General features: G+C 39.1%; 2 protein-coding genes across 3 annotated transcripts; one reads left to right on the forward strand and one right to left on the reverse strand.

Annotated features, from left to right (window-relative positions):
- Nucleotides 1–1,480: 1,480 nt before the first annotated feature.
- lrp10 (low density lipoprotein receptor-related protein 10) lies at nucleotides 1,481–9,898 on the reverse strand. Of its 2 annotated transcripts, none has more exons than XM_067523220.1 (10): nucleotides 9,755–9,898; nucleotides 8,671–8,851; nucleotides 8,496–8,528; nucleotides 8,111–8,255; nucleotides 7,385–7,578; nucleotides 6,691–7,235; nucleotides 6,148–6,584; nucleotides 5,296–5,490; nucleotides 4,791–4,920; nucleotides 1,481–3,387 (listed from the first exon to the last, which is right to left on the reverse strand). In XM_067523220.1, exons 2-10 carry the CDS (start codon nucleotides 8,717–8,719, stop codon nucleotides 2,749–2,751), a joined length of 2,367 nt encoding a protein of 788 aa, XP_067379321.1. In that variant the 5' UTR covers nucleotides 8,720–8,851; nucleotides 9,755–9,898; the 3' UTR covers nucleotides 1,481–2,748. The 2 variants fall into 2 exon arrangements, with proteins under 2 accessions (XP_067379321.1, XP_067379322.1); XM_067523221.1 differs by lacking the exon at nucleotides 9,755–9,898 and adding an exon at nucleotides 9,523–9,664.
- A 435-nt stretch (nucleotides 9,899–10,333) lies between these two features.
- Nucleotides 10,334–24,972, forward strand: mmp14a (matrix metallopeptidase 14a (membrane-inserted)). The gene is made up of 11 exons (XM_067523222.1): nucleotides 10,334–10,610; nucleotides 10,842–10,988; nucleotides 18,031–18,179; nucleotides 18,341–18,463; nucleotides 19,087–19,394; nucleotides 19,482–19,643; nucleotides 19,872–20,011; nucleotides 21,042–21,180; nucleotides 21,302–21,452; nucleotides 22,495–22,610; nucleotides 22,880–24,972. The coding sequence occupies exons 2-11, from the start codon at nucleotides 10,905–10,907 to the stop codon at nucleotides 23,197–23,199; spliced, it is 1,692 nt and encodes a 563-aa protein (XP_067379323.1). The 5' UTR covers nucleotides 10,334–10,610; nucleotides 10,842–10,904; the 3' UTR covers nucleotides 23,200–24,972.
- Nucleotides 24,973–26,135: the final 1,163 nt, after the last annotated feature.

Raw genomic sequence — 26,135 nt, forward strand, 5'->3', positions numbered from 1 at the left:
ATTGAATTTTATATTAGCTCTTATAGTTTGTGCAGATTGTTTGTAACCTATACTTATCTAAGTAATTTTAGTACCATTATATAAATTAAGAACTATTGAATCAATGCATCAATACAATATATTAAAAACGTCATTGTCATAAAACAACAAATGCAAATGTGTTTTTTTTTTTAAATATAAGCAAATCAAAATCCAGCTAAAAGAATGTGTTTGAAGAACAGAAGTCACAAACACAGATACACACTGGTTGTAGTTTAGAGTGCTGATATTCCTCCAAAGAAACTTATTTGTAGAGTATTGAAACAGTATTTCTTGATATATCTGCTGAGGAGCAAAGGCCCTGGTCCCCCGTTTACTGTTAAAAGGTTAACAGTTTATCCAGGTCTGGATCCTAATGTGCTGTGGAGAGGCAGGAAATGGAAAGACTCTGTCCTCTACGCTGCTCTTGAGCTTCATTAACAGACCACAAACAGGTGACAACCTCCATCCTGGGTCACTGGCTCCATTCTTAGAGGTTAGTGAGTCTCCAAGTCTGGACTTAGCGGGAGAGCTGTCGAGGTGGATGATGGGTGTAGCTCGGACTACTGTGATCTGAGCCCAAAGCTCCCAGAAGGAAGAGAACATTTTCATTTCAGGTAGGACTCATGTGGACCTTCACCTATAACCTCAGTGTTTCTCAAATCCTGTCTGCAGGTATCCTTACAGTGAGTTGTTAGTAAGGTGAATTACTGAATTAAAATTACTTTGCTCAGAAAATATGAAACTAAATGTTGACAATGTAAAAAGTTGCAGTTCTTATTCCAAAACCAAGCTTTTTAAAACTGTTTAGCCCGCTTGTCTGTAGTCTGTTGTAAACACTCATTACTAATCAACAGTAAAAAAATTTGTAACTATGTAAAATTATACATTTTTCATAAGTCACCAATAATCTATACAGTGGACTTTTGACACTGTATAGATTTTAATATGTGTACTGTACTGAACTCTAGGATGACCACTTGTCTATGCATTTCAGAAGACATCAAGATGTAAAAATGTTTGACATCATCTCCCTGGTTTTGAAGAGCAATTTTTTGTCTCTGTGGTCTGACTATATTAGAAATTAGTGCATGTGCCAGCAGCAGCGGTTAAATGCAGAACAAACATCAGCTCCAACAGTCATGTTGCTGGAGCATTAGCATTTATCATTTTAATAAATACTGTAATAATTACCTTGTGGGTGTCAGTTGTATCAGACTCTCCATGAAGCCTCAGTAAAGAGCTATAAAAGAAGCTTGATGTTGTCTGCATTCACCTTTTCTTCTGTGCACCACAGTGATGATCTGAAGTTCTGCCTTCCTCCATACCATTGAAGAGTTTCTCTCAGGAGTCTGTGTGAAAAGAATTTCGAATACAGCACAATGCAGCACCTGTGCTACTGAGGCATCAGACGCTGCTCACACACTACACTCCCCGAAACAGAAACACAATACAAAAAACCTAAAAGTGCAAATCGTTTAATCTCAGCCACATTTTTACTTATATACAGTGAACTTGACCCAAATAAAATCATAAAATTACTTTCTCTCTTATTTATCTCACTATGTGGGAAATTTAAACTTCTGGCCACTCCACATGGACCCTAATACATTCAACAAAGCAAAAACAACAACAACAACAACAACAACAACAACGTAGGAGAAAAAAGCCGAACTAAAAACACAATGTACAATAATACAAATGGCACACCACAAGTCGGTTGTGTCAAAATGTGAAAGAATGCTAGATATTCCCCTCAGGGGCTGAAGATTCAAGTTGAGGTTATTTTGTGATTTCAGGCCCTTTTTTCAATCATTAGGGCACCTCCTCTTCCTGTGCACACTACACACACACACACACACATACACATCCTAAATCAGGCACTAAGATTGTCATTTGACACATTTGCTATTGTAGGTTACATACATTCATTAGGGTTGTGTGTATTTACTTTATCGCAATTATGTCACAATCAACACGCTAATATAGGAGTCCCAAAAAGTTATTGCCAGCTTGCAAAGTAAACATGCATTTGTTCATGGTACAATAAAGTCACTGATGTGCTGACGCGTGCTGGGATGTGGGAAAACATGCCTGTCTGTCTCATGTGCAGTGTGTATCTCAGGAATCATCACAACTGCCTCAAGCCATCTACAGAAAACTTGTCAAAAGGCACTTAAATAGGGAAGTGTTTTTTTTTTTTTCATCTGTGAAATAACAAGACACTGGATGAAAGTGACACCAGAATGTGGAGAAAACTCACTACAAACATACTCCACTGTCTATGTAAGACTAAAATGCAAATGCATTCACACAATTGCAGTCATACAATAATTTCACTTGTAAAAACTCTAATCATTCAATGTGACAGCCTGCCTTAGTATCTGAATAGGGAATATTCTTCTGTGCAAAAGTTTACCTTCAGTGTGCAGCCTGGCATTAATTAAGTACACATCTAAAACTCACACTTCCTTTCCAATGTACATCAACCAATTATTTTAATTCTAAAACTTATACTTTTTTAAGGAAGTCTTTAAAAAAATAGTCAAAATACTTAATTCCATTAGTCAACAAGTCAAAGCAATTTCAAAAGGCACCAGACTGGCACAGTGTGTGTCCCCATGAGTCACTCCTGTGCTTAAGTTCAAACAAATATGGAAAGACTGTGTTTCAGTTTTTAGTGAGGGCATAGAGATGGGGCGTGGGATGTTGGGTGGGTGTGGAAGTCATTCAGGTGAGCATGGGCACATCATCCTCTGAGGTGGTGTCTTCAGACAGGGGGATGAGCAGCACCTCGTCGTCGGAAGAGGACGACGAGAAAGAAGAGGAGATGGAGAGGGGCATAGAGTTGGAGGAAGAGGGCGAGGCTCTGAAGAGGGAGATACTCAGGCCTAGCGTGTGGAAGATAGAAGCCAGGGAGGGGCTACTCGGGGGGACAGTGACAGGAGGAGTTTGGGGAGTTGCAGGGGGTGGAGCTGGAGGAGCATACGGAGGGGGAGGCGGGGAGGTGACAGGTGGTGGTGGGGGCAGCAGTGGCAGTAGAGGAGCCAATGACTCCTGCCGCTGTTGTTCTGACTGAGCCAACAATCCGAGTTTTTGAGGAACCGGCTGGTTGACTGCCTCCACTGCCGATGAGGAGCTTGTGGGACCAAAGTGTGCTTGTTCCTGACCAGCAGTAGCGGAGTCTGACTGCTGCTGGTTGGAGCTTGAGGACTGAGTTGGCCTTGATGTAGATCTGGGGATTAGGCCCCACCTCCTCATGCGACGAACCGCCCGGCGGACAAACCGAGGCCTGCGCCTGCGGTGCGGGGAGTTGTGAGCATCGTGACGGAGGAGCTGGAGAATTCCCCTCAGAGAAAGAGACGAGGTCTGACACAAAGAAAAGGAAAAAGTGGAATTAGTTTAAATACTTACTCTAAAAGTACGAAAAAAATCAATGAAACTTCAAAGCTTCAACTTTAAGAAACATGGAGGCAGCTTGAGTAAATCCCATCAGACAGAGCGCTCTTTGTTTTACAGAGTTAATCCCTCCGCCTCCATCACCTAAGCTGTCCTCACCAGCTAATAATAAACAACCTTACTGTGAACCTGCATGGTAACAGCAATTGTTAATGCTCTTCCTACTGCAGCCCACAGCCTGCTGGGGATTAATAAGGCTGCTAAAGTGGAGCCAGATGACACAAGGGCTACTGTAGATTACACTGTGCTCAGTGACTGAAGAGTCAAAAAAATGAACAACATAGCCTCACTTCCCATGAATGAATCTATTGTTAGTGCCAACCAGTTTCAGTTTATGAGGGATCTGAGGTTTTTAAGCTTTTCACTTGTTTTTTCAGACTTCAGAGCATTCATTTTTTGAATATTATGTTAACACAGTTTACATTTGTGGTTTGATTTCAAGAGTGGGTTGTTTTTACCTGAGTGTCAGATGCTTGATAAATATGACTGTGTTACAGTTGAGTGAAAAAGTTGAGGGCAAAGAATGTTTTTTTCCCATAAGCATAATATTTAATGTACATTCAGCTAATACTTCTAATGATAAATGAACATTTGTAACAAGAAAGGTATAGTGACATAATGAAAATTTTAAAAAAGCATTCCCCTTTATGAATTGGTCTCCAATACTCTGCATGTCCTCATTTAACCTTTAAACCTCCTCTGGCCTCTTACCCTCAACGGTGGTTGTATCTGGTTTAATTTCCCCCCCATTCTTCAAGGCATAATTGTACCAAGTCTACCATGTACCGCCTTCTTTCTCAGGTTCTCAATGATCTTGGAAGGACATGTTAAAACATTCACCTCATTATTTTTATTTTTTCATTGCTGAGTTGACTTTGCTTTGTGCTACTTGTCTTGTTAAAAGGATCCACTGCCTCATTTTTACTTTATTGACTGACTATGAAGATGCTCTGATATTGGGCTGCATTCATTCTTTCTTCCAGTTTATGCAGAGCTCCGCAGACTTACATTTCCAAAACATAACCAAGCCTCAACTATTTTTGACTATGGGAAAGGTGTTCCTGCCCCTGGAAATCTACCCACTTTTACATGTTTAATTACCTGGAAGGGTTATCAAACCTGTGCACTAATATAAATTTCCAATACGTTGTTGATCAGGTAATTAGTATCAGGCGACAGTTGGTTTGAAATGTGTGACATGAGCTGGGGGAAAATGTTAAAAAAAAATTAGACTAAAAAAAATAAATAAAAACATTCAGAATCATCCTGACAGTAGCTACTGCTTTAGCTCTTTTTCTGCCCTTCCCTCTTACCTCATTGGGGTTTTCTGTGGGAAAGTCCTCCACAGGGGGGATGATGCCCTGAGCAATCAGCTGACCATAGGACGGAGGAGCCTGCTGTTGGATTAGTTCCGCTTCCTGGCGGCTTATTGGAGCAAACATACTGCAAGAACATAGACATATGGAGATGCCTTCACACATTGAAACTTGGGTTTTCTAACAGATTCATATATCGCATACAATATACAGAATATACAGTACACAATTATATATTTATTTTAGTTTTGTCTTCTTTAGTTGAAATGTTAGAACACACACAATGTGACCCAAGTCAAATAACATGCAGGAAGTTCTCCAAAAAACAAACAAACATCTGCATCTATTATTGCATGATGTTTAAAGGCAGTGTTGTGGGGGAATGTGCCGACTTTGAGATGTGCCATCTGGTAGGGCTTTTAGCAACTAAAACTAGCAGTCAGAAATTAAAGAAACCGTAGATTATTGCCAAATATGAAGTTGTGCTTCAAATTGTAATTACCTGTACTCCCTGGTCCTGAGCGAATACAGTTTGCAGGTGCAGCCCATAGCAATGACCAGCAAGAGTCCACAGACTAGGCTGCCTACTGTTGCTGCAGTGATGACCTTGCGGGGCAGGATGACAGTGCAGTTGAGCTCATCTGTGCCATCCTTACAATCCACTTGACCATCACAGCGCCAGCTCTCGAAAACACACCTGCAAATTGAACAATAAGCCATTTGTGTGTTAAAGTGTCCAAGAATATGAGTGAGATTTAGTTTCATTTCATTTAGTTTCATTGCCTGAGGAACAAGAAAACCACAAGATTGTAAACTAACAAAACAGAAACACAGGGATTCATCTCTTGTTCACAATACAATGTTATACCTGTTGAGCTGAGATCATTGTGATTTGTCAGGATGTTGGTTGTTTTTTGTAAATTTTAATACTACTTAGGTTTTATGTATGCTGCTACAAGTCCTTGTATTGATTTACAAGTTTAAAATGACAATTTTATTATTCTGAACAATAAACTGAAAACTACTAACATATCACACATTATCTTGCAATACTACTGAACACACTGCAATGTACCTAGTATAAATTTAGTGTGGGGTTCCCTATAATTAGTGCAATATAATAAACATTGTTCTAAGATACACAGAATTCAGGTCCCATATTCCAGAGAAAAATAGTTTCAACACTTAGATGGCAACATTTCCGTATACACCCTATGACTCACATTACATAACCAAGACACATCAAAGCGGGAAAAAAAAACTTCAGTCCATGCCTACTGTAATTGCACTTAAAATAAAAATACACAAATAAAAATGACACATGAGTATGTAGATATCAGTCATACTCACTGACCTGTCACTGTCACAATGAAAGGTCCCTGGCTGGCACATGGTGCAGTCCCTCTCATCGCTGCCATCAGCACAGTACAGCTGGTAGTTGCATCTCTCCGTCACTGGGTAACACACTGGCCTGCCAGCAAAGTGACTGGATGCTACTACTCTCTGTCCTGTCATGCCACAGGCAAACTGATTCAAACTGCAACCCCTACATCCCTCCTCATCCTTCCCAGTCTCAGGACAGTCCCATTTCCCATCGCAGCGCTGCTCCTGGGTGAAGCAACCTCCTGCTGCTCCGCCACACCGTCCTTCCCATGGAGGACAATAGCTCCCCACATGGAATGTTGCATTGAAGCCGCTCCCCAATGAGCCCTTTTTTGTCTCATATGTCAACGACATCAGACCAGTATGGGACTCAATTTGGACCGATTTGTAATTGGAAGTGCTGGTTATCTGTCAATATGCAGAAAATCTTGTTAAAACCAAAACATTTATTCAATCTATCTATAGCCCCCAAATGTTTTTTTAGCCATATACAATTTCTCTAAAATAAACTCACAATTTTAAGAGTATCTCCTTTCCCTCCTTCTCCATTTTGGATGGTGAGTTTATCCTCAGACCCCAGTACTAGCTGCTGCAGGTCCAGTCTCAGTGGTCTGGAGTCCTGAGGGTCCAAAGTCCAGACACATTTCAGTTCACCACCCCGAATGACAGGAGGGGAGAAAGTCCCATAAAAGGTCTGAAGGAGTCCTCCACAGGGCCATTCAATGGGAGTGGGTGTTAAATCTTCAATCACCTGGTCTTTCACCTTGGCCCGCTCCTTCAACTGATTGCGGTCAATGCTTCTCTCAGTCGTTCTATTTAGGCTCGGATAATCATCTACAATATCATTTCTCTCTGAAAACGTCTCCCCTTTGGTCTCTTTCACCTGTGTGCTGTAAAAATGTGGGGGCTCTGTTTCCATTTCTGGATTGCAGTTCTGTTCATCTGCACCAAGGCCAGGACCTTCATTAAGACACTCCACTCGACCATTACATCGCCAGGAAAGGGGAAGGCAACGGCCTCCCTCACATTTAAAGGAAGTCCCTGGGCAGACACCAGAGTCTAGAAGAGCAGAAACAAAGAAAGAGAAGGACAACCTTTATTTTCTTTGGACAACAAAAACCTTGCAGCAAAAATTCTGTCGTCTGTTTTTACAAAAAGCTAAATGGAGATGGTATTTTACATGTTTTAAACACACCACACTATCATACCTCGGGCGAAACTCAACAGAAAAGATGACACAGGGAACAGATGTGGGAGGAATTGATGCATCACTGTTATATTTCCACCTGGGAATTCAATGGGCTGTGGCAACTCTGAGCCACAAAGGACAACTGGCTCACCACCAGCTGATGACTTTATTGACACCCATTCTTTTCTACACCGTACCGAAAACTGTGAAAAGCTGAAAAAAGAAATAGAACATAAGGAAAATGGAGAATTGATAACAGAAGGGAGATATATATATATATATATATATATATATATATATATATATATATATATATATATATATGTTTTTTTTTTTGGTATTTGATCTGCCAGCACTTAATTTACTGGACTAGTCGAAAGCAAACCTGTCACCATTATTTTAATCTATAAATAATTCATCACTCTTGTTTACAGTAAATGTATTGCAATATTTTACATGTACTACTATTGAACATTGTTTGAAAAAATAAATAAAAATCATCCACTTCTTGACCAAATATTATCTCATATCCTAACCCCAGATAATGTTCACAAAAGATTAGGAATTAGAAAATATTCAACTCAAAACCCAACTTGTTATTGAATCTTTGCATGATATATAGTTTAATTCAGTATTTTGTTATTTCATCTGATATGCAGAAATGAATTGCAATCACATTATTTAAATAAAATCTAAAATACGAGAACGAAAGTACATTGTTTTCAGATTCCCTCAGCTTCCGTACCTGAGAACAATAGGTTCCCCTTCCAAACCCTTGATGACCCAGCAGTCATAGGTGGAGCCAAAGCGGTAAGACCAGCTGTGGTAAGCTGAACTCCTGATCTCACCCACTTTGCTGTCTAACACTTGAAGGAAATCCCCACAATGGGCTGGGAAATAGAGAGAACAGCAGAGGTTATTTTTGGTGTAAAGCCAGGCAGCTAAGTCATTTCTGCTTGAACCCATATTTCTCGACACCAATTTAGCTTCATGTTTTCACACTACAGACAAAGCTAGGTTTTTTCATAAGTTATGTGCGATTAAAATGTGAAGCTAATGAAAATACATTTAAATATAATCTCCCAGAAACACAACATGAGGAAAAGGTATTGTCCTATTTCTTTCCTTACCAGAGCAGAGGGCAAACTCTAAATGGCTGCATGCTGCAAAAAGAAAAAACAAAGATATTTTATCACCATGGATGGTGCAGAATAAATGTTGTATGACATAAAAAGTGCAAACACGACCTTTGCTTGATAAACATGTAAATTAGACACATTAAAATAGATTTCCAGTTTCACTTACCAGTTACAGTGAAAACCAGGAGGGCACAGAGATTGCAAGCGACTTTCATTGTGGTAACACTTCTCAAACTAAATGTTGTAAATTAAAAAAATTAAAATAACTGATGACATTAACTTGTAAATTAAGAGAAGAGCATCAGAAATAGGGCCATTTCAGGAGGATGTGTTCAAGAAGACTTCACCTGGAAAGAGAAATTACAATGTTTGACCTGGTTACCGGGCAAAAAACTTTCAAATCATTATCCTCATAACTAGTCATCAAGCATTGTGATAATAAAGTAATAATCTAAGTAGCAAGAAGTACATTTTGAGAAACAAAATTGCCCAATAATGCTGATTCGTTTTCCACAACAGTTTCCTTCATTTTTTTTAAATCTGGTTCTTTTCAGTTATCTGCTCCGCTTAGACATTTCACAACAATATCCTCGAAATATTTTTGATAAAATTGTTGTACTCCAAAAAATATGTATCATACCATGTATTAGCCCTAACTATTCTTCTAACAACCCAATTGTGTTAAATATGCGGAGAGGGAAGTAATGCTTCAGTAAACACGATCCGGCTTCTTCAATGCTCAGGTTATTTTTGATCTGTAAGACACCGTTTACGCACTCACACTGAGCAATTTCCTTCCCGTAACGTTACTCCTCTCGGCAATGACGCCAGGGACTCTGGCATTGGTGATAATAAATCCTTAGCCAAATTGTCATTTTATTTCCACTAAAGTATAACTATTAGGACTTAAAGTTTAAGCATATTAACGCCATATTCTGTCACCTATATGTTTGGACAATGTCAAGAAATAATATTATCGGATAGTTTCGGTTTGAAGGAGGAGGGAGCAGCTGCTCACCTTTTTTTAGTCACAAGAAATTTAATAGCTAGCTAGCTTCCTGGCGAGCTAACTGCTAACATCCTGACTTCTCTCTTCGTTTAGTCGCTTTATATAGGCCGCGACACTGAAAGTAAAGGTTTCAACTAAGACACAGACGGCTATACCACCCAAACATGTCATAAAATGCAAGCCAGGCGCGAAATCAAGAATCTAGAACGATTAAGAAAAGAACAAGAACTAAGTACGTTACCACGTCAATCGGCCTCTCTTGTTGACAAGTCCTGAGCTGCTTCCGTATATTTTGGCCCATGACGTCAGGGGGTGTGGCGCCAGCTGTTAAAAATATGTGTGTTTCATTCATAAAGAAAAGAATACTCTGCCTACAACTAAAACATTAAAATCTTGGTCCAGACCTCATAGACCCCATTGTGAAATTATATTATCATATAGGCTGATGCTAAAGTCTAGAAGGAGTCGAAGGGGGAAAATATATATTTCTTAACACAAGGTGTCAGTGTCCATCATCAATTCTAACTCACAAAAATGTAAAAACCCACACAGCCTCATTTGAAAAAACATACTTTTTACAAGAGATAATGCGATTATTTAATATAGTTAATATTCTGGCCATAGTAACTTAGTATACTAATAACTTAGTGATTTCAAGTCGTGGCATTCTAATTCTAATAATAATCTGATTTTAGAAAATGTTTTAACAACATCCTTTCGCCTCATCCCGTGAGTTTAGAGTCACCACAGCGGATCACTGTCCACATGTTGTTGGGCACAGTTTTTACTCCGGATGCTCTTCCTGACGCAACTCTCACCAATTCCTACCGAGCTTGGACTGGCACTGCACAGCTGGTGATGAGAATGGGCTGTTAGGGGTTCAATTGTCTATAATTTAAAATAACTTTCAGATTAGCATATATCTAATGGTGGAATATAACTAAGTACATTTAGCCCAGTACAGTAGATAGTTTAGGTAATTGTACGCTGCCTGCACATCTGGAGGAGGACCTAGGGGAACTCTCTCTCTCTCTCTCTCTCTCTCTCTCTCTCCGTCTCCAACCACGTCCACACAGACAATCCTGCCAAAGGGAAGAGTAAGTCAAACTATGATTTAGTCCATGACAGCTGAGGGCCCGATGATTTGACCCGTTTTGTTCGTTTTACCTCCGTTTTGACGCAAAAAGAGTCGTTTTTGTGCAGAGAGAAACTGTCTGCTGCCCCCAAGTTGTCGACGCGGATGCAATAAAGTTTTATGCTCGGTTTTAAAGGCATACAGGAGTAGCATCGATCGAGTTTTCATAATTTTCTTCCCCCGTTTTTCTCAGGACAGTGTCGAGATTCCTTTTCACGAGCTTCTTTTTTGGGGGAGGCAGTTTGCAGACACAAGAATGCTGCCCCAGCTCCTCACCCTGGCCTGTGGTCTCTGCTGCTTTGGGTATAACTCCGTCGATGCAAATGTACTACAAGCCGAGGTAGGAGGCATGGAAATTGGTTAATATACTTTAAACAACGTATATTCATACACATGGCTTTATTATACATGTTATAGTGTATAAACAGTGGGCCTTCTATTTTTGTACATTCTCAAATGTGGTTTACATTAATCATTTTTACTACAGTATTCCTTTGATTTACAGTGTTTTAAAATTCTGCATTTCACAATATCACTACATCATTGTGTTTTAATGTCCAAGTGTTGATCACCACAGGGAGCTGTAGTTTACTCACATGTGTGGAGTTTTTGTGGTAACAAACAGTTTTTTTGTCTTTTTGCAACAGTAATGGAGGAACTGTTTATATGCCCAACATGTTTATTCTCCCTCCCTCAAACACTCTTGACCTTTGTTCTGTACTGAGAGCTGTTTAAAATAGTCCAGTTAAAACAGCCAAAACCTGAATCATGAAAATCATCAGACTGAAGGTCTGTGGTTTGTGAAGGGAGAGATCCAAATTTGTGGGGTTATTGCACAGTTTTGAAAACTTCTGTTGAGCTGCTTTGTTCTGAGAAAAAGGGGGCAGTGGTTGGTGGTGGTGGTACGGGGGAGGGGGTTAATTGTTTTCATCTGCTTGTGTAGACTGCACAGACAGCAGGCCAGAAAGCTGGTCTGAATTCACAAGAACCTAGACTTGAGGCACTCTGTCTGTTTATGCCTCAGGTATTTTAACTGCGATCTAAACAACTCAGTAGGTCCTGTGCAGTTTTGTAAATGATTGTTTATACAACCGTGTTGGGCACCTCTGGTCTCAGTGCATTTTAGATACTCTAATGGTAGTTTGTCATCCCCAAAGCATCCAAGTCATAAATAAACTGTTTGAAGTTACCATTTAGAGAGTGACATCTGTGTTTGGTCACAGCTAGGTCATACTGCCAAGAACGTGTTTTCCCACAAAAGACAGGATACAACACTAACAGTGAGAAATCAGAGATTTTAAAAAGCCTCTTTTGTTACTGGATCACCGGTGAGCAAAAAAGTCCATAAGACCTTGTGTGCTGCAGAGGAAGCGTGAAGGAGTGAAGGAGGACCTTAGTCACTGACCACAAGTCGCTGGCATATTAGTCAAGCTAGACATGGTGGATAACTCAGAGTAAGACTGTTTATAAGAGGCCACAAGCAGCCTCCCTCCTCTGGCAAACACACAGTAATTAATGTCTGTCAACAAAGAGAGAAAACACGACTGTGTACTACAGTATCATCTTAGCAGCTGTAGCATGATAACACTGTTGCAGAAATATCAGTTTAGAGCTAAAATCAAAATGAGCGTTAGTGAGGGGTTTAATTTCAGACACATCAGATGGAAACCGTGTACACGGTTCTATCGACAGCAAGATGGTGCTGAGTAAGAAATAACTGTCAGTCCTGATGCAAAAGGAAGATAAGCTTTAATTATGGGTTCAGCGTTACATCACCTGAGAGCTGTATATGAACCCTGTGATCAAAAGATAGACTTGTCTGGATTGGAAGAAAGTAGACAAAACTGGAGCAGCAAAGACAGAGGAGACAAAGACAAAGCAACAATTGAGTGACATTAAAGTGGATGCAACTCGCTTTTAGGGGGCTGGGAGGATCAAAAAAGTTCATCTCAGTCTAAGGGCTCAAGTTAGGAATTTTGTGGTTTATCAGTGTTGCTCAACATGTAAGCATCCCCCTCTTATTTGACTCAGATAAATTGAACCCACTTAATCCAAGGAAAAACTTTTCTGTGAAATCAAACTTCTTCTGAAGTCGAGTACCTTTTTGGCCTCCAGCATCTGTTTCCAGTCTCCATTTTTTTTTTTTTGTATCGTCTAACCTTTGTTTACTTAACTAAAATGCTTAGTTGGACACTGTCAGCAAAGGAAGTGAGCCGCAATGAAAACAACAGGATCTAAAACTGGATCTCTCCACATCTGGCTAAAAAAAAGAAAATCTGTAGATTTCCCCTCGCCATCTGGAGACACATGTCTCGTGATCCCAGCAAAGGGTTACAGATCTGGTCCGAACACATCTGGGTTCAGTTCTCTTTATCATGACTAAAATGCTGTTGATGTAGCATCAAAGAAAAGCCTCGCTCAAGATCTGGTGCACGATGCTTTGACAGGCAGCAGCCATCACTTAATAAGTCAAAACAATCAGCTGGATTGTATTTAATGAGAAACTGATGAAGTTTGAAGAAGAAAGGGAGTTTGTCTTTGCTCTGTAGCTAAGAAAATAGTCTATCAATATAACAGGATACCTCAAAGACAGAATGTTTCCACGAGTGCAGAGTCAAGAGCTTTTTTCTTAGACTGATACATTTTTATCACTGTTTTGACCAAGATTTATTCCCTGTTGTTTTTGTCTTGGCCAGTTTGATTTGACAAAAGCAGAGGGCCAGATGACATAAAGTCTGCCTTAAAGGCTTGGATGACTTTCTAACTCAGTGCAGTGTAAAGTCATTGAGTACACTTACTAAAGACTTTTACCAAAGTACATTTTTTGAGATATGTAGTTAATTTTGGGGTTTCGCATATAACATTAAAGCTTATAAAATAAAATGCATTAGTTTGTATAACAGTGTATTAAATGTAAGTATTCTTATACTAAATACAACCAGTCATGTTTTTATACATTTTCTAACACAGTTTATACACATATTTATAGCTCACTTAAGAAATGATACAAAATTTATCAATACATTATAAATATATTTTCCTATATAGAATCCACCTCTGACATGAGGTCCAATAGAGGTACAAGTAAAAAAATGGAAATACTTAGGTAAAAGACAAATACCTCTGTAAATAAACTGACATTTTCTGATGGCATTGATCATGCATCAGTTAACAGGAAGCAGGCGATCATATTAATCGACATGTTTGACCCAGCAGAAATGTAAAATCACGGCACTGGTGTGAGTGCTAACTGGGTCAGAGACACCAAGAAATGAAGGCAATGTGAGATTCAGACAGTCATAAGCGCAATTCTCATTTTTTTCCGTTGGCACAAAGCAAAAGGAACAACTGAGTCAGTCCCTCAAATTTAAATTCAGCCAAACTTCCAACCTCTCTCCATCTCTCTCTACACTTTTCTGTTACCACTCTTCCTTCTAATGTCTTTGCCTCTGCTGCACTAATGTAATTCTGCACTTTAGATCATCTTCTGCTGTCTTTAAAAATTTTGTCTGTCCTTTTTCATCTCTCCACCCTGGCGAGTGGGAAATAAAGTATCCAGTTAATTTCTCTGACAGAAGAAAACCAGACTTACTGTGTAAAGACTGGTTTTCACGAGGCAGCTTGAGACAAACTGTTATACATAAAAAGACTGTTTACCAGACAAATTACTGCACTAAAAAATAAATGCATGATTAAAGATGTTTTTTCTTTTTTTGGTACATTGTAGGTTTTCTTTTTGAATATTTAAATATAGACAGAGCAAAATTTATTATCAGTTTCACTTCCCATAAGACCGTCATCTTTCCTGTTTCTTTGCACATAATGCAAAGGGGATTTTTCAAATGCTGTTTATAATTGTTGTAGGAACTTGTAATTGGGTTTTTAATAGTCCAACAGGAAAACACATGATAAGTCAGAGTCACAGGGATGTGTCTTGTGATGAAATGGTGAGATGTGACATGCATGCATTTATTTGAATGTTTCAACAGATATGTGCAACACTAAAGCAAACTTTAAAGCAACATGATGATGGGTCCTGTTGTATTACCTGTTCATAACCCTATATTGATGAGCATGTCTATGTCTATATCTGACTTTTGTACTTATTGTATAAGTTGCATATGCCCAGATTGATGTGTTTAACATTTCCCACGGAACTAATCTGGGGTCAGGTAGTCTGATAGAAAAACACATTGCATAGAGAGCAAGAGGACCGAGGTTAAACAGGATTATCTATTTTTAGTTAAACCAAATTTACAGCAATGTAGCTTTCCTAATATTTAGATTTTGCTGGGTTACGTTTTGATATCCAGTTGTGTTGGGGGCGCTATGCAGTGGAGTTTCAAAGGGCACTATTCTCTGTTTCTGCATATTTAAAGAGATTATAATAGAAATGGAGAATGCTATGCAGGTGGTCTCAAAAATTTAAAAAGCATTTAATACATTTTTACCACATGACCTGCTTTAGTAGTCACATTTTCACTTATAAGTATGTATGTAAGTGATTGCACAGTTTATCAAATTTAGGGCTACATTTAGGCATCATTTTCAATGTAAATACATTGTTTTCACAATTAATCAATAGATCTTTTGCATCACACAGTTAGTGTATCTGTTTTGACAAGTTCAAAAACTGCAGATATTCAGTTTACTCGAATTTAAGACAAGAAAACCAGCAAATCTTTGGATTTAAAAGTCGAAATTGAAGTTTCTTGATTCAAATATGGCATAGATCATTATCAGATAAAAAAACAAATTATGATAATTAAGAGTATAAATGCTACATAGCACAGTAAGGTCACTGTGGGGTCACACCATCCATGTATCATATCTCACATCTCCACCAAAACTACCTCTTCCCCCACATTTATATTCTGTTGTGTCTCAGGGTCTGTCCATTGTACATTTAGATCTTACATCACTGCATAGACACACACACACACACAAACACACACACACTGCACAGACCCAGGAGTGTGTTTACCAAACCAGCTGCCAGCCCGTTGACCACACATGGCTGTGGCGCAAGCTACCGAGCTACCCCAGCCATGTACAAGTCTTAATAAATAGAAGCTTTGATGGTGGCTGCTGGGAGTTCCATGATGGAAAGGTGCATGCTGGGATACCTGGCGTCGCAACCGGAGGTGGTGGTGGTGTGTGGAGTAGTTTGGGACTGGAGGTAAAAGCAGATTTCTTGACAGTGTGGGGGAGACTTTTCATAGGAGTGTTTTTATAGAAGCAGACGCGTCACCACACTGGAGCCACAGGACACACTAGCAGCAGTCAGCAGAGAGCAGGGAAAGTAAATTTGGTTGTTGTTAGAGGCAGGTTTACTAAGACAGGGTCATGGATAAATTAAATTAAGTAGAAACTTAAAAAATTCAGAGAAATCATGATGAAGAAATTTTGAGGGGGAATATGCAGAGATGGGAGAGAAGGGGCATAAATTGCCTCTCTGCAGGTCGTCATAATCAAACCTTGTTCTTGGCCTCTCTGCCCACTTGCTTGACTAACAGTAGCTATGTGTGCACAGCCAGTATATGGCCTGATAGTCCAGCCCAAGTTCTTACATTTCCATCCCCCCCCCCCCCCCCCCCCCCTTCTTTTCCCTTCACTTGTTGGATGCTGGATTGAAGAGAAATCCAGCAGTAATGGTGGAACAGGAGAGATATCTGAGGTTTAGATGAGGCTAACAAAGGAATCTGGGGTAATTCCACCAAAATTATTATGTGGTGGCCATGAAAATGTGCGTTAACGCTCCATGTGCAAATACATAATTGAAAACACACGCTTCAAGATGCACTTAAACCTCGAGGGGCCTGGAGGAGGACAGATTAGATAGTTTAAATATAAAACTGAGACAGATTAGATAGTTTAAATGAATAATAGGTCCATTAGAATGTTATTTGTTTTCTTGGTGAGTATTAGATCATAAGTTCTAGACCACTCCTATGCTTGTCTGTTCATTACTGTATGTTAGAGCCAGATTAAGCATAAAGACAGGAAACATGTGAAAATGGCTATGCTAACACTAAATATAGCCTGCTAACATTTGATTAATTCAGGTCATGTTTAAGGTCAGGTCATGTAAGTTCATGTCAACAGATGAACATTACGATGTCTATTAGTACCAATGTTCTGGCTTATTTCCCAAAATGTTGAACTATTCCTTTACCAGTGTCTTACCAGTGTTAGACCACCAGCAGTAGGCAGTGGAAAGAATATGTTGGCCTTTCATGTGTGAAGCTAAATATCAGTGGTTTTAGTTGGCATGAGGACAGACAGAGTGAGGAGGACAGACATAGTGGCATGAAGATCTTCACCTTTGAGGAACACAAATGTTGCTGAAAATGTTACTTTTTCCAGTGTTAAGGCCACCAGTTGTGTTTGTCTGCCATCGTCTAGACAGACTTAAATGACATCACTGTTTAGTTTGTGTGTTTTATTTGGCTTTCATTTCCTCTCCTACCCCTCCGCGTGACCCCACAACACACTTTCCCGTAACAAATTCAGCCTCAATAAAGAGATCGTGATTGGGTGTTATTTTTAAGTAGTAGTTATTTTAAGAGTTTATAAATGGGATAATGTCTCAGTCACATGAAAAAAAAGACAAAAAATGTAACATGAAGATTTAGCTCAGTGTGTGTTCGCTGCTGTACATGAGAGTCAGCCTGGTGGACAAAACGAGCACACACACACCATACAATTTGTATTATATAGCTGAGAGACAGGTCCAAACAGGCTCCTAGGTTGACAAACACCCATGAGCTCACACTAGTGGCCAAGCCCTACATTTTTGTTAACTAAGGTGTTTTCTAAGATGTTTTCAGGTGTTTTTTTCTGTTGTTTCAGGCATGTCTGAGTAAGACTCGTCTCATTGACTGAGAAACTCACGGAAAAGTAAAAGAAATAGAAATGAATAATAATTATGTGTTGAAAAACTCTACAATGTAATGCCTTGTATAAATCAAAAGCCTCATATTGTGTCGCTATCAGTACTAATAAATTTCATATGTCATTTAACAGCATAAAATAAAAGATAAGACAGCGGCCTTCTGCAATATAGGTTTAGAGGAACCATACCAGCCTGTATGTTTTGCATTCTCATCACTTTTTGTTCATTCTTACTCTATTTATGGAATCCCTATTTATGGAGCACTCGTACTAAAACGTTTAAAACAGCAGATAAAGTGTGGAGGGACCTTTTATTGTGACAAGACAGTTCAACTTTTTTATTAGTTAAGGAAACTGACCAGCTCTAAATGACTAGTGATTGTCCACCTTTAACTTTTAGTTATAACATCTTACAGTTTTAAGAGTACATAAGAAACTATGAGAATACAATAAAATATCCATAGTTTACATTTTGCTCTTTCTCATAGGCTTGGCTGCAGAAGTATGGGTACCTGCCTCCTGGTGATGTCAGAGCCCAGGCCATCCGCTCACCGAAGTCCATCGTAATAGCGATAGCAGCCATGCAGAGGTTTTATGGTTTGACTGTCACCGGCTCCATAGACTCCAACACCATAGAGTGAGTCCTGATTGACTTGAATTAACAACACATAATTGTATCACACTCCACGCACAGATTTTTTGATGTCTAAAAAAACAATGTTCTAATTTACAGAAAAAAAGCATTTAGTCATAATAATTAATATAGTTGAATTACAATTTTCATTTTCTTGTTGCTAGGGCAATGAGTAAGCCACGGTGTGGTGTCCCAGATAAGTTTGGTCCAGAACTGAAAACTAATCTGAGGAGGAAGAGATACGCTGTGCAGGGACTGAAGTGGGACAAATCTGAGGTGACATTCAGGTCAGGAAGACACTCGCTACACCTTCACTGTCTACTAGTTTGACATAGCTTGTCTGATAGCAAGTCCAATACCGCAAGTGAAGTTGCATCATGCCTTGTTAACTGTTGGGGGATGTGTGTACCAACTTGTGATCTATGTGGCCTGTTTACCTTGTTTGGTGTTTAAATCATCTAAATTTGCTGGAGATGGTAAGAGATGAAGCGTAAAAAAAGGCTAAGATAAATAAAACCACACAGCCAGAATCTAAGCTTTATAGAGTATATGGTACCGATAATGCCAAAAATAATAAACATTGTTCTGCGATTAAATTTTTGTCCAAATCTTTTTTCAAGCACACTAATAACTTGTTTTTTAAAGTACTAAATAGATGAATATGGAAATATAAGTATAAATAATTCTTCCAATATCATTTCCTGACTCTTTAAATGTCCTCTGTGGTGTTCTTCACTTTTGTTGTTCCTACAACATTTCCAAGACTAAACACCAACATCCTGTTTGTTATTTGGCTATAAAGACTTTTATTTTGAAGTAAAAAAATTACGAGGTAATTTTTGAAAATTACCTAGCAAATACTAGCGTGCTTTGTTTTGACTTGACTTTGGCTTTTCGTTTTCTATAACAGCATAGAGAACTACAGCCCTAAAGTTGGCCAACATGCCACATTTGAAGCCATCAGAAAGGCCTTCAGAGTGTGGGAGAGTGTGATCCCTCTTACCTTTAGAGAGATCCCCTTCAGCCATATCAGGGGAAAAGTTGACAAGTATGCAGACATCATGCTTTCCTTCTCTGAGGGTTTCCACGGTGACAGCACGCCGTTCGATGGGGAGGGCGGCTTCCTGGCTCACGCTTACTTTCCCGGTCACGGCATCGGTGGAGACACACACTTTGACCTCGCTGAACCCTGGACCACAGGGAATGTCGACCAGGGGGGTAAGAGAAAGAAGGTTCAACAATGAAGTCTAGGCCTGGTAGAAACTACAACAAACTCATGTATAATTTTTCGTTTTTTCTCTGAAGGTAATGATGTTTTCCTGGTTGCCGTCCATGAGTTGGGTCATGCTTTGGGTCTAGAGCACTCCAACAACCCCTCTGCCATCATGGCCCCCTTCTACCAGTGGTTTGACACAGAAAACTTTCAGCTCCCGGATGACGACCGCATAGGCATTCAGGCAATCTATGGTTGGTTCTCGTAGAACAAATTTGATGAAGAGATACTTGGACTGATATTAACCAAGTCTGTGATTAATGATGTACCAGCTTGAAATGACTTTCTAATTCTAATTTTAATTTACAAATCATTACTTCTAATCGTAGCTATGACATTTTGCTTGAATACAAACATGTAATATACAGCATGTACTCGTAGTCTAGAAACTTCTCGCCACTCACACAATAGTTATTCCACAGGAACCAAGTCTGGGGCTCCACCTCCCCCCCCTCGACCCACAAAACCGTTCACTCCTGACAGACCGACTCATGGCCCGGACATCTGTGAGGGACACTTTGACACCATTGCTGTCCTCAGAGGGGAAACGTTTGTATTTAAGGTATAAGATCTATTTTTAAAACAATCCAATTTTCTTAGAGTCTGAGGTAAGAAGAGTGATAATATGCGGCAGTAGCCAGCAGCTTATCTTTGTACTGACTGGAACGTGGTTTTATTCCAAGCCCCCCTGTAATCTCTGCAAAACCACAACCTGTCATAGTTCCACTTCTTTTTTTGTAACTTAAGCAATTACAAATAATATGCTGCTTAGTGAGTAACAACTCACCAAATAAGCAAATATTTTATATTGCTGAACTTTTCACTTAAAAAGCAACTTCACAGATTTTCAGCTTCCTATGGTTCGCCCCGTTATGCATATGAATGGTGTCAAGCATCCTTATGTCTTCAGTTTGTTAAATATGTCTCAGCTTTTAAGTGAAACATATACGATGTCACTTCGGGGAGTTTTTCCCTTTTATATGATGTTATGTGGTTGTTCGTGCTACAGAGGATGTAGTGTTGGTTGTCCAGAACTCCCCCAGATGACATCATGAATGAAAAATCTCAGAATTACATCACTGAAATGGAAAAACACCTCCAGATGACATCGTTATAAACTCCTCCAGATGACAATGTCTGGTGGACACTAAATATAAAACTTCTGTTTATCTGATAAACCCCAGATGATGTTTTACTGAGGAGTTTTTCAGATAAAAGCAGACTGATATATTAATATAAGGAAGCCAGAGAGAGGTTTAATGCTATTTAAGTACATGTAATCTATAAACCAGGACCACAGGAAGTAATCTGAAAATTGGTGAAATTGGCCTTTAAACATTTCTCACTTACTTATTTGCACAAAACAGGTTTGAAGAGAGAAAGACCTAACAATATCTGGAATAACTACAACTGCTGCTGGACAATATGTTTGTATGCTTAGATATGCTTTTGGGCTAAGTACAGGCTAGTGCAGGGCCCTCAATGGGGGTCTGATGTTGACCAGTGCTTCAAACTGAACCTACATAACCTGTGAATCAAAAACCTCCCATCACGGTACATGTTCTCATCTATTTACATGTGTGTGTTTGTAGGACAAGTGGTTTTGGCGCTTGCGTAACAACAAAGTCCTGCCAAATTACCCGATGCTCATAAGTCACTTCTGGAAAGGCCTTCCTTCAAACATCAATGCTGCTTATGAGAGGAATGATGGGAAATTTGTCTTCTTCAAGGGTGAGTTCAGCATGAGATGACATTGCATTACATGAACAATTACTTCTTTTTTGTTTTGTTTTTATTCCTTATTTTCAATCTCACTTCTGCTCATCTTTCTCTGTTTTTCTTCCATCTCTAGGTGATAGGTACTGGCTTTTCAGCGAGTCCAGCATGGACAAGGATTCGCCTAAGAGCCTGACAGACCTGGGCACAGGCCTACCCAAAGACAAGCTAGATGCTGCTCTCTTCTACACACCGACAGGACAGACATACTTCTTCAGAGGCAACAAGTGAGTGCCTACTCTACCCTGGGATGAAATAAATTACAGCAGATTGAGCCTGAATGTTTACATTCCCTTTACATCATTCACATTACTGCAGCATTCGTGCTTAGATTGTATCTCTTCCTCCTTTGCCCAGTGTTTGAACTTTTTGTGCAGTTGTAGTAAGCTGTCATAACAGGTCGTGTATCATACTTTTATTTGCACTTGTCAAAACTAGAATCCAACATTTTTATTCTCTTACTCACACTGTGTCCTTGCTCAATCAACAGCAACAGGCGATGTGAGAATCACTTCTCACAAAAGTAGACTTTCGTTTTTAATATTCTGTTTGGAACATTTTATATTAGCAGAAAGGGGGATTTTAAACAAAGGTCCAAAACTAGGGCTATTGCACAGTCAACCACTAAACCACTTCCTAGTACTCATTTTGTAAACGGATAAATGTTTGTGGTCAAAAATTTCCCGGGCCCAGTAGATTTTTCCAGGTAGTCTTCAGTTACAGCATATTTTTGTTTCCGTTTTCTGTAGATTTTAATTACTCACATGAAGGTATACATGTAGTGTTAGACGCAAACTGCCCAATTTTATACAGTAAAAACAGTTTGCAGGTGTTTTTGGGAAAAGTGTATTTAAGTGTTTTGTGACTCCAGGATGAGCTGCATGACAAATGATAACTCATTCAGCAAGATAAAACGGATTTGACCAAAATTCCGCTGCTACTATCAGCATAACAATTAAACTGTTTAAGTTCCACTGTGGCATCACAAGTCCAACACTGTATATATTTGATAAATAAATGTTGTACTCATTTAAACCTTTACACAGTACAAGTAAAATATTTTTGTTGAGGCGCCAGATACGGCCTAACTTTAATCGATTGACCGATTGATTGAACACAATGTCTGCCTAAAAACCTGGAGTATACAAAATCAACAGTAAATGCTTCTCAGGATGTAAAAACCGCACATTCACCAAAACAGCACTGAGGACTTTTTACAGTTATTTTTTCTCCATCTTTAATATTTTCCCTTCTTTCTGTCTTGTGCAGGTACTATCGGTTTAACGAACAGACTCGCACGGTGGACAGTGGTTATCCTAAACCCATCAGCATGTGGAGCGGAGCCCCTGACAACATCAAAGCTGTCATCATGAGTCAGGATGGATGTAAGCTTTCCTCTGAATTAGACTGATCTTCTGGCTGTTTATTGATGATATTGTTGATGTTATTTAGATGTGAACAAGCAGCTGATTATGGACAGAAACTAAATTGGAAAGGGTTTTGACAGTTGTTTATATATTAAATTCTGACAAATATTAACAGGCTAATGAGGAAAACAGCCCTATGTTGTTAGAGCATTTCTGTGTTTAAAGTGAAACTCAGAACTGAAGCAACTTATAAAACTAACTTCTTATTTATCTATCATACTCCTCAGCTTACACCTATTTCTACAAAGCTAACAAGTACTGGAAGTTTAACAACCAGTACATGAAGGTGGAGTCTGGCTACCCCAAGTCTGTGCTCAGGGACTGGATGGGCTGCGAAAGCGAGGACCCCAAGAAGGGCGAGAAGGACGAGGTGTTCATCACCGTGGTGGACGAAGAAGACAGTGGCGCAGGCATTGTGGCCGTAGTGATTCCTCTCCTCCTACTGGTGTTGGTGGTGGTCACTCTGGGAGCACTTTTGTTCTTCAGGAAGTACGGCACACCTCGACGCCTCCTATACTGCCAGAGATCCCTCCTGGACAAGGTGTAGACAGAGACGGGTGATTGACAGACTCACAGAGAAGCATAGAGGCGGGAAGAGAGAACAAGGCCCAGGGGAAGAAACTGAGAGGGAGAAGAGAAAAAGGAGGATCAACCGAAGAACAGACAGATAAAAAGAGGGATGATGCGCTAGGTTTTGGGTGGTTTGTATGTGCCACAAAAGAGAAAAACAAATGAGGTGCCCCAGAAACTGAAATCAGGAAAATGTGTATTTGTATGTTAATTATTTACATGTACTGTTCTGTGCTCAGAGATTAAGATTCAGTCCTCTTCATCAATGGCTTCCTCCCCATCTCTCCTGTTTTTGCCAGGTTTTTAAAAAAATCCCTCCTTCCTTCCTCTACTTTAACTGGACGACTTCAGCTGAACTGCTGTGTGATTCATTAGTTTCAACACAGGAAACTTCTCTTTTAGATGAATCTGTGTTTGACTTTGGTTTTTGCTCAGACATTCATCATCTCTATTAAAATCTGTTGCTCTACAACATTTCCTGTTAAATCTGTTAGGACTTTTTGGAAGTTTTACTCTAAAAGTTATTGTTTTGATGTGATGTGTTCCAAAGTTTTGAAACTCAACAATGCAGTATGTTCCTGTGTTTGTTTGATATTCTCCTACCACTGCATATAGTTAGGCATTACACTTTACACCCACTGCACACCTGTCCATAACACTGGGTGGACCAGTCATGTTTGTAATTATGGTTGCTCTTTCTTTGGTCACATACATCAAGATTTAAATTAAAATTTAGATGATTTTAAACAATTTGACACATTTGTGTTTAACTGGGAAATATTGGGTTTTTTGTAAAAAAAAAATAGGACACAAAACCAGCTCTACATTCAAGAGTATTTTCTCCCAGCTGCTACATGTTGCATTTTACTTATTATTACAAGTGTAGTTTATCGGATAATTTTCATGCAGCTGAGTATAGTAGCACTTCCCTTATGCACAGTGTCAATGTGGACTGGTGCAGACTTTCAAACATGCACAGCTAAGATTTATTTTAACGGTTTATCTGCCCAGAATTATGTCACAGAGAAGTTGGACTAACATTAGACTCTAGGACATATTTTCAATCAAGATGTTTAAAAACAAAGATGGTCCTTGTCATATAATCAATTACTTTTTTTAGGTATTTGCACACTATACATAACGACAACTCAATCTTGTTAAAACCTACAGGCAAAATGTATTGGGTGCAAGCAGTCAGACAGGAAAAATGTATTTTAATTATGATGTTTTATCCCACAAACGACCATTTTGAAACATTCCAGTACATGAGCAGAGCTACTTGTCCACATGTGTAAGTAAGCGGTACAGTTTTCAATAATTTGGTGCAATTTTTTATAATTATTTTTCTTATGGAAAATTATTGTTATTATAAGTATGGTTATTGTTATTATTGTTCTCCTGGTAAAGTTCTTTTTTTCTTTTTTTTTTTCATTGTCATTTGGAGTCCTGCTGGACAGAGGCATAACATGACAATGATGGAAATGACTCCCAGTTCCCATTCAGCATGTGGTTAAATGGATCAGGTCACAAATAGAAATGTGGGTTAAGTTTCTTTAGTTCTGAAAAAGAAAATTACACCAATGGTGGCAGAGAACAACAAATAATATTTATGAACACAAGTGGTGCTCATTGTTCTTTCTTTTCTTTTTTTACATAAATCCAAATTGAAAGTGAATTGATTTCATAACAATGATAATGGTAATGATATTTCTAATGATGATCATATCAATAAAATGGAATAAGATTTTTACCTGCCTGTTTTCACTTTCATTTTTCAGAAATAAAAGTCAAATTAAACTATTTTTTACAAACATACATGTTTTTAATAGTTTCCTGTCTTCACCAGTGTCTGAATAGATTCAAGATTCAAACAACTTTATTGACCCCATGGGGAAATTGTGTAGAAATTATGTGAATAGACACACATTTAGTAATTGAAGACAGATCTATTGAATGCAGAAAGTTTATCATGGAGTTGTTTTTTATTCAAACAGAATTCTAGGACCTTTATTATTTTGCATACTCTTCAAGGCAAGAACAGCTACATCTTAAAGTGACGATAAGGGGCATCTGGTAGTCCAGTAGTTAAGACATATAAATATAACCACAATGTCCACAATTTTAGTCATTGTTGTATGTCATACACTACTTTCCCAACCTACTGCTGTTTTATGTACCATTATACTGTCTGCTGTTATAATAATCATAAAAAACAACAGTGTTCACAAGTTTTTTTCTGCTATGCCCAAGTGGCCATAAAATCCGGCAATCCAACTTTAAAATAATGATATTCTACTTTCGAATGTCTCTTTCTCAGTTCATTTTTACTCTAATCTTGGTACTGTGATCAGCTGCGTATGTTTTTTGTGCCAGAAGTCATGACTGAAAATTAAGAAGGTTTTCCAGCATGTTCTGCTAAATAATAAAAATGTGTGTGAGATCATCGGATCATTGAAACCCAAACCAAAATAAAGTAACAATCTCTTTACAAGATTTGTTACTTGTTGGAGATTTTTTTATTTATCCTTTCGGCTTATCCCGTGAGTTCAGGGTCGCCACAACGGATCATTGTCCGCATGTTGATTTGGCACAGTCTTTACGCCGGATGCCCTTCCTGACGCAACCCTCCCAAACTTCGACCGGGCTTGGATCTGCACTGCACAGCTGGGGCCACTTCGATCCCGGGCCCTGGCTCGCGGCCGTGTGCTAACCACTCGAACCACTCACCCGTGCTCCGTCGACGTCTGCCTTTACCAACTGAGCTACAGCCGCCCTGGAGCTGGAGATAATCAATAGTTATTTTTCAAAATCTAAATTTATTCAATAAATTTAGCACATAACATTCACATGCATATTATCGAGAATGTATTAAATCTTACAGATGTAACAAAAAGACTAAAATGGAAACAGTCC

This window comes from Channa argus, chromosome 12 (genome assembly GCF_033026475.1).
Source record: "Channa argus isolate prfri chromosome 12, Channa argus male v1.0, whole genome shotgun sequence".
NCBI classification, from domain to species: domain Eukaryota; kingdom Metazoa; phylum Chordata; class Actinopteri; order Anabantiformes; family Channidae; genus Channa; species Channa argus.

Excerpts from the sequence above, each read along its gene's own strand:
- lrp10 (XM_067523220.1), bottom strand. The coding sequence starts at position 8,719 with ATGAAAGTCGCTTGCAATCTCTGTGCCCTCCTGGTTTTCACTGTAACT. Across the intron at positions 8,529-8,670 it reads CCTGGTTTTCACTGTAACTG|CATGCAGCCATTTAGAGTTT; the intron begins GTAAGTGAAACT and ends TTCTTTTTGCAG. Across the intron at positions 5,491-6,147 it reads TTTCATTGTGACAGTGACAG|GTGTGTTTTCGAGAGCTGGC; the intron begins GTCAGTGAGTAT and ends TTCAATTTGCAG.
- mmp14a (XM_067523222.1), top strand. The coding sequence starts at position 10,905 with ATGCTGCCCCAGCTCCTCACCCTGGCCTGTGGTCTCTGCTGCTTTGGG. Across the intron at positions 18,180-18,340 it reads ATAGACTCCAACACCATAGA|GGCAATGAGTAAGCCACGGT; the intron begins GTGAGTCCTGAT and ends TCTTGTTGCTAG. Across the intron at positions 19,395-19,481 it reads AGGGAATGTCGACCAGGGGG|GTAATGATGTTTTCCTGGTT; the intron begins GTAAGAGAAAGA and ends TTTTCTCTGAAG.